This window comes from Nicotiana tabacum, chromosome 14 (genome assembly GCF_000715075.1).
Source record: "Nicotiana tabacum cultivar K326 chromosome 14, ASM71507v2, whole genome shotgun sequence".
Lineage (NCBI taxonomy): Eukaryota > Viridiplantae > Streptophyta > Magnoliopsida > Solanales > Solanaceae > Nicotiana > Nicotiana tabacum.
In genome coordinates, this window is record NC_134093.1 from 40,337,718 (window position 1) to 40,344,481 (window position 6,764).

The 6,764-nt window shown below is 38.1% G+C and overlaps 1 protein-coding gene across 1 annotated transcript; it reads right to left on the reverse strand.

Annotated features, from left to right (window-relative positions):
• Positions 1–525: 525 nt before the first annotated feature.
• On the reverse strand, positions 526–1,380 carry LOC142168905 (uncharacterized). Its single transcript, XM_075230080.1, has one exon. The coding sequence runs from the start codon at positions 1,378–1,380 to the stop codon at positions 526–528; it is 855 nt and encodes a 284-aa protein (XP_075086181.1).
• Positions 1,381–6,764: the final 5,384 nt, after the last annotated feature.

Below are 6,764 nucleotides of genomic sequence, written 5' to 3' on the forward strand. Positions count from 1 at the left end.
ATAAGGTTGGGCATTCATCACTGCATAGGGAGGTGGTGCCACGGCATATGCTGCATCTTGATGGGGGTAGTAGTGTTGTGGGGTTCTGGAAAGCAGGTAAGAATGATCACGGGATCGATGGGGGCCTCTCAAACCTGAAGTCATCATGGCTCCTTCTTCCTTCTTCTTTCGATTTGCTAAACCTCCCGATCCGTTCTGGATGGCTTGGGAGGTGGCTCTTAAAGCAGATTGACTTATGATTCGGCTAGTTTTCAGGTCATTTACTACCATTTCTCTGATTTTTATGGCCTCTGCAAAAGGTTTGCCCATGGTCGACATCATGTTCTGAAAGTAATCGGCCTCTTGGGCCTGCAAGAAAACATTGACCATTTCTATCTCATCCATAGGCGGTTTCACTCTGGCTGCTTGCTCACGCCACTTAATAGCATATTCACGGAAGCTTTCCATGATTTTCTTCTTGAAATTGGTTAGAGAATTCCTATCTGGAGCTATATCAATATTGTATTGAAATTGCCTGACGAAATCTCAGGCCAAGTCATCCCATATATGCCAATGGGAGATGTCCTGATCTATGTACCATTCTGACGCAATTCCCGTCAAGCTCTCCCCGAAATAAACAATCAAAAGTTCTTCTTTTCCACCTGCCCCTCTCAGCTGATTGCAATATCTTTTCAAATGAGATATCGGGTCTCCGTGCCCGTCGTACTTTTCGAATTTTGGCATTTTAAAACCAACGGGTAAATGAACATGAGGAAACATGCACAGATCGGAGTAAGAGACACTCTTTTGGCCATTTAGGCCTTGTATGTTCTTCAGACTTTGTTCGAGGATTTTCATCTTCCGAACCATCTCTTCTTGCTCGGGGTTTCTCATAGCTCTTTCGTGTTCTATAAGAGACTCAAATTGCGGGTGCTGAGGGTAAGAGTTTGGGGTAACATGAGCGTTGTCTAGCTGAAATTGTGGGACTTGAAAAGTGAAAGCTAAAGGCTCGAAGCATGGCCTGGGAACTGTTGGTTGTGCCATAGTAGAGACTGGTGGTGCGGTGAATAATGTAGAAGGTACCCCTAAAAATGGTGCCTGGGGGCGAACCTCAGAAGGCATACCGTTGAAATTGGCCGATATAGTGGGGTACCCAAACAGGATGAATGGTTTAGTCACGGGGATGTGGACATTAGAGGTTCCACTCGTCCTGGGAAGTAGTTCAGGAAATCCGGGGATTATACTGGGCAGTTCTTTGCCATTAGACCAAGCGTCCCACATTTCTAACATGCGGATGCGCAACCTCTTATTTTCCTCAGCGGCTGCGTACTCTGAATGTGGAATAGCCGATACCGGACTATCCTCAGGCTCAATAATTGGTAGATAACTTCCGGAGGCCATTGGAACACTACCTTTAGATCTCGTGAAGTAAGGATGGGAAGCCAGATTACCACAAAACCAACCACCTAAACAGAACCTTTGTATTTGCACACACAATAACCTGGTTAGTTTGAGATATTTAACAGATAAGGAATCGCATATTAGGGATGCAATGCACTTAAACAGTTAAATATTTCTAAATGTCTTTGCAATGGCTGTATGTTTCATCCCGGCTTTACTATCTCTTTTCTCAAATTTCGAATCCTGATTTCTTTTTCCTTCCCTTATTGTTATTTTCGCTCTTTTATTTTTCACTTTTTTTTCTTTCTTGTTCACTCAATTTTCCTTCTTTTACTCTCTTTTTCTTTATTTTTCACTGAGATTGTCTATAGCTACGATCGAATCCGATGGGGATTGCCTACGTATCATGACGCCGCATGAATCAGATCATTACATAGTTCAGGAAATAAATGCAGAATAAAAGAAAAGAAAATTTTGGTTTTTGGTTTTTTTTTCTTCAATATTTCATTAAATAAAATCTTTTTGGGTTTTTCTATTACAAAAATTTTGGAAATACTGATGATTAAACATACATACTCAAAAAAAAAACAGACTCGAAAAGGTAAAAAATACAGACTCAAAGCCAAAAATAAAAAAAATAAAATAAAATCAGGAATACATAAGAGCCTCTAATACTACTCCGGGGCCCCGTGGTACATCAGTCGGTCTCGACGTGGGCCCGCGTGCAATATCTTCTTGAAGGTACTCTAAATCATCCATCACATGACGGACAAAAGTCATCACAGAAGTAAAGAACATGGACCTGGTCATATCTCCACATTCATGGTATTTCATTGCGACGTAATCAGCGATTTCTTTAATCATCATTCTAATGACGCCTTTTTCTTGGAGCAAGCGTCCAATTTGCTGAGACCGGGCCTCCAACACTTGTGTGGCCGTATGGTTTTGGTCTTGCAATTGTTGTATGACTTCTTCCAATCGGGAAATCAATGTATAGCAATGCTCTCTTTCAGCTTTGAAATCCTTTGTTTGTTGGACCATTTTATTTTTGAGATTAGTTAGCTTTTCCCTTAAGATCGCGACCCCTCTATCATACTTTTGCTTTAAATGCTAAACACATCTTGCCCGTTCTTCTGCATTATTCACCAATTTTGCCCGAGCTTTTGCCAATTCATCCTCGGCCTTTGTCAAATCAAACCCATAATCATGAACTTTCCGTCTCAGATTGCTTATGAGTCTTTCATTTTTTTCGCTTTTTACCGGGTTTTCAGCAACTATTTTCATTTTCTGAATCTGAGCTCGGAGGGCTTCATTTTCTTGGGTCAACCTTTTCTTTTCTCCTTCATCCTCAGCAGCCTGCAAACTACTGTTAAATTTGAGGTTTTTGATTTGATCCTCTAGCTTACTTATGGTGGTCCGGTATTCCTTTTCTTTAGCTAACCAAACCCACTGTTCTCGTGCTCCATCGGTGAATTGTTTTACATGGGGTCTTTTGGCGGGCTGTTCTGTCTCTTGATCGACTCGAAATCTCTTACCATACTAGGCTGTATAGTTAGATTCTACTTCACCCGAGGAACAATCCCGTACTTGAGTCTGTGGCTCCAGAAACCTACATTGGTGCCAAATCTAGCGAACCTTTTCTTCTGGGAATGCGGCTTTTGGGCATAGTTCAATAACCTGTGGACTCAAATCTTCATCATATGGGACTGTTTGGTATCTTCCCAATTGGCGTAGGACTCGAGGCAGAGCATATGGCTGAATACTCCGAAGTGCCATCAACAAAAGAAAGCACACTCCGGCAGACATGTAAATAATCTTGTTGACCGTGAGCCAACTGAAAGTCCACTCAATTCATTTTGCGGTCAAAAAACCCGAATACGCGAACCAAGCCTCAGTACCCTCCGGTAACTCATGACCGTTTACCCGATTTCCGAATTCTTCAATGCAATCGAGTACGGACAGACCGTAGTTCATGTACCTCGGGCGATGGCAAAGATGTTCCACCAGCCACATTTGCAAAAGCAAGTTGCAACCCTCAAAGAACTTTGTCCCAGCTCGACAGGCAGTTAGAGCTTGATAGATTTCTGCGAGAATCATCAGTATAAGAGTGCCGTTGGCCTTTTTGACCATAAAGTCGGCCATTCCTGCAAGTCCTAGCTCTATATGTCTGTCACTCCTTGGGCATATCAGAGTGCCTAAAAAGGCAACTACGAAGGCTAAACCTCTGCGTGCTTTCCATTTGTTTTTATTTCCCTGATGACTCAAACCATTGTCCGGAGCCTCAAATCCTCGGGGATCCCTATACCGACAGTATAAGAAGTGGAATGTGCAAAATCCTTTGGCCAAATTTCCATCTTTAACCTACCGGCTAATGCTCAGAAGGTCCAAAAACTTATGAGGAGTTACAGGTCTTGGTGCTACTAGATATCAGTGCCAGAGAATCCCGTCAAGACCAACATAACCTGCCATCTCTTCTAGCAAAGGGGTCAACTCAAAATCAGAGAAGTGGAAAACATTGTGCGTCGAGTCCCAAAACAGTATCAAAGCTTCAATTATATCAACCCTTTGTTTAATTTTCAGAAGCCCGGCGAGCCCACCTAAAGCCTTTGTCACATAAAGCTTGCTGACCTCCCCCAGGTCATTTCACCACATGTGGAGTCCCAGTGGAATCTCATCTACGACCCGAAAAGGTACATTCTCAACGGTGTTCATTCTGCACACAAATTGAGGACAAAAATCAAAACTGACATATTTTCCAAAAACACAAAGTGGTTAATTTTAAAAATCCAAATAAGTAAATTTCGTAACAAAAAGTTTTTTTTTGTTGCAAATACGGCCCTTTCAGCACTTGAGGAAAGATTTTAGGGTTGTTTCTGCCAACTGAGGTTGGTTATAGGAGAAAAGACTGACTTGGGTTTACATTGTGGCTATTCTTGTGAAAACAGCCTTCCGGCGCTCCAGGAGAATGTTTTAAGGCTATTTTGACAAGAACGACCCCGGGTGATGATCATGTTTCAAAAGGTTCTTATTTTGGTTAGTTTTGAAAAATGTGGTCGGACCTGATAGGGGTTGCCTACATATCTCACATCCGGTGAGAATCAGACCCGCGTAGTTCGGTAGGTTTTGGAGCAATAGGAAAATACAACTTATTTTGAAAATGACTTTTTTTTTCTAGAGTTTCAGTATTTTTCAAATACCCGAATTTTCAAAATCAGGTAAACTTTTTTTTTACCTCACTTTTTGTTTTTTCTTGGTTCCCTTTCTCTATTCTAGAAGCCGGTCAACATGCAAGCCGAAACAAACATATGCACAAATAGCACGTAAAATGCATCAAGATGGTCTAATATATTGGGTACACCTGTCCTAGACGGACCCAACCCCTATGTTGAGTCCCCAAAGTCGAATGCACGTGATGCAAATAAACGTTCTTACTAGGGATTCGGCTTGAGGCTATGTTATTCTAGGTTTAGATCCTAGGTGTGTTGTTCTAGACCTGGCTTATCCGGGCAGACAACTTGAGCAGAGGGGAGGGCAGCGTACCGGGAATACAGAAGCTTCAGTGGCTTTGCAACTTGTCCGAACCTCGTTCTAAAATTAGGGTATGACTCTAATAGAAAAGAAGCCACGCGAAGCGCATGCTTCCCAAAAGATTTAGAAGACTCAGAGAGAAGAGGGTTTCGTAACAGTTTATATACAGTTCAAGCAATATCAAAGCGGTAAAAAGCGGCATTTAGCACATTAGGCTCAAACACGTAAAAATCAGATAATGAACCTTTGTATTGATGATTGTGGATTTAAATTACAACCACTCAATGATCGGATAGCTCTCAACTGGACCCTTCGGACCACGAAAAACTCGAGCGGCAAATCTCAACTTGCAACCTCAATCGACCTTGCAAAACTGACGATTTAGTGGCTATTTTTGGAGCTTTTATTTGGGGGGGGGTGGTGGGGGGATGGTTAATAATGGCTCAAAAGTGGTCAAGGGCTGGTGGTTTTGGGGTGGTGAAGCTACTGGAATTTTCGAAAGAAAGCCGAAGAAAGAATGACACAAGTAGAAATTTCCTTATCCTAGAAGAAGAAAAATATTTTTTTCTCAATTCCTTCCTCCTTATTGTTCCCTTTCTCTCTCTCCTTTTTTTCATCACATTTCTCATTTATTTATAGAATTTTTTTTCGGAATTTTCAGATTTTTATTTTTATTTATTTTTTATTTTTAATTAAAAAAATTTCACTTCCCATTTTTCTTATTTTTTTTTAAAAAATAATTCCCCACTTTTCTTTACTTTTATTTTTTAATTTCTCACTTTTTTTACTTTTAATATATTTAAAATCCCACTTTTTTACTTGTTTTTATTACCACTTACTTTTACTTTGTTTTAAAAAAAAATCAGATACCCTTACTTTTATTTTTTAATTCCAACTTTATTTTACTTTTTATTTTTTTAAATTTCCACGTTATTTTACTTTTATTTTTTTAATTTTCTACTTTTTTTACTTTTTTATTAAATAATTTTTACCTACTTTTACTTTTACTTTTCAATTTTATATTTTTACTTTTTCTATTTTTTAATTCCCATCAGAAATTTGTTTTTTTAAAAAAAAGAAAATAATAATAATAATTAATTTTTATTTATTTTCGGGTTTTAATTCATTTATTTAAAAATAAAGACAAAAATAATAATAAAAATAATACTAATAGTAATAATTGACCTTATATATATATATATATATATATATATATATATATATATATATATATATATATATATATATATATATATATATAAGGTCAATTATTACTATTAGTATTATTTTTATTATTATTTTTGTCTTTATTTTTATATTTTTATATTGCTGAAAATATTTACATAGTAGAAGGTGATAAAAATTTAAATATAGTCAAAAATTAGGTACTCACAAAAGGTATACAACTATTTATTATAAACCAAAATTATTTTAAAATATTATTTTTTATAACAGCCTTTTATATTTTATAGCAAAATAGGTATTTATGGTATATACTACTATTGAGGCATGAAATATGCTATTTATGAAATATGGTATATATTTTCAATTAACACACGATTCTCTTTCAGAATTTTTCTTCTTTTTCTCTCTCTTCGAGCAAAATACATGCTTCTAATCGTGAATTCTCTAGCTGATTCCTCTAGGGTTACAACAATTGAATGTTTGGAGGTGTGGATGAGAAGGAAGACAACGGTCGCTCGCTGTTAGATCAAGTAGTTGGAATCTTCTCGTCTATAAACCGCTTCATGAAAGTGATTTCAAGATAGACTGTGCCTTCACCTTTTAACAGAGAGGCATAATGCTGAGCAATCGACTAATTGCAATACAGTCAACACAAGGAGTCTTTTGCAATG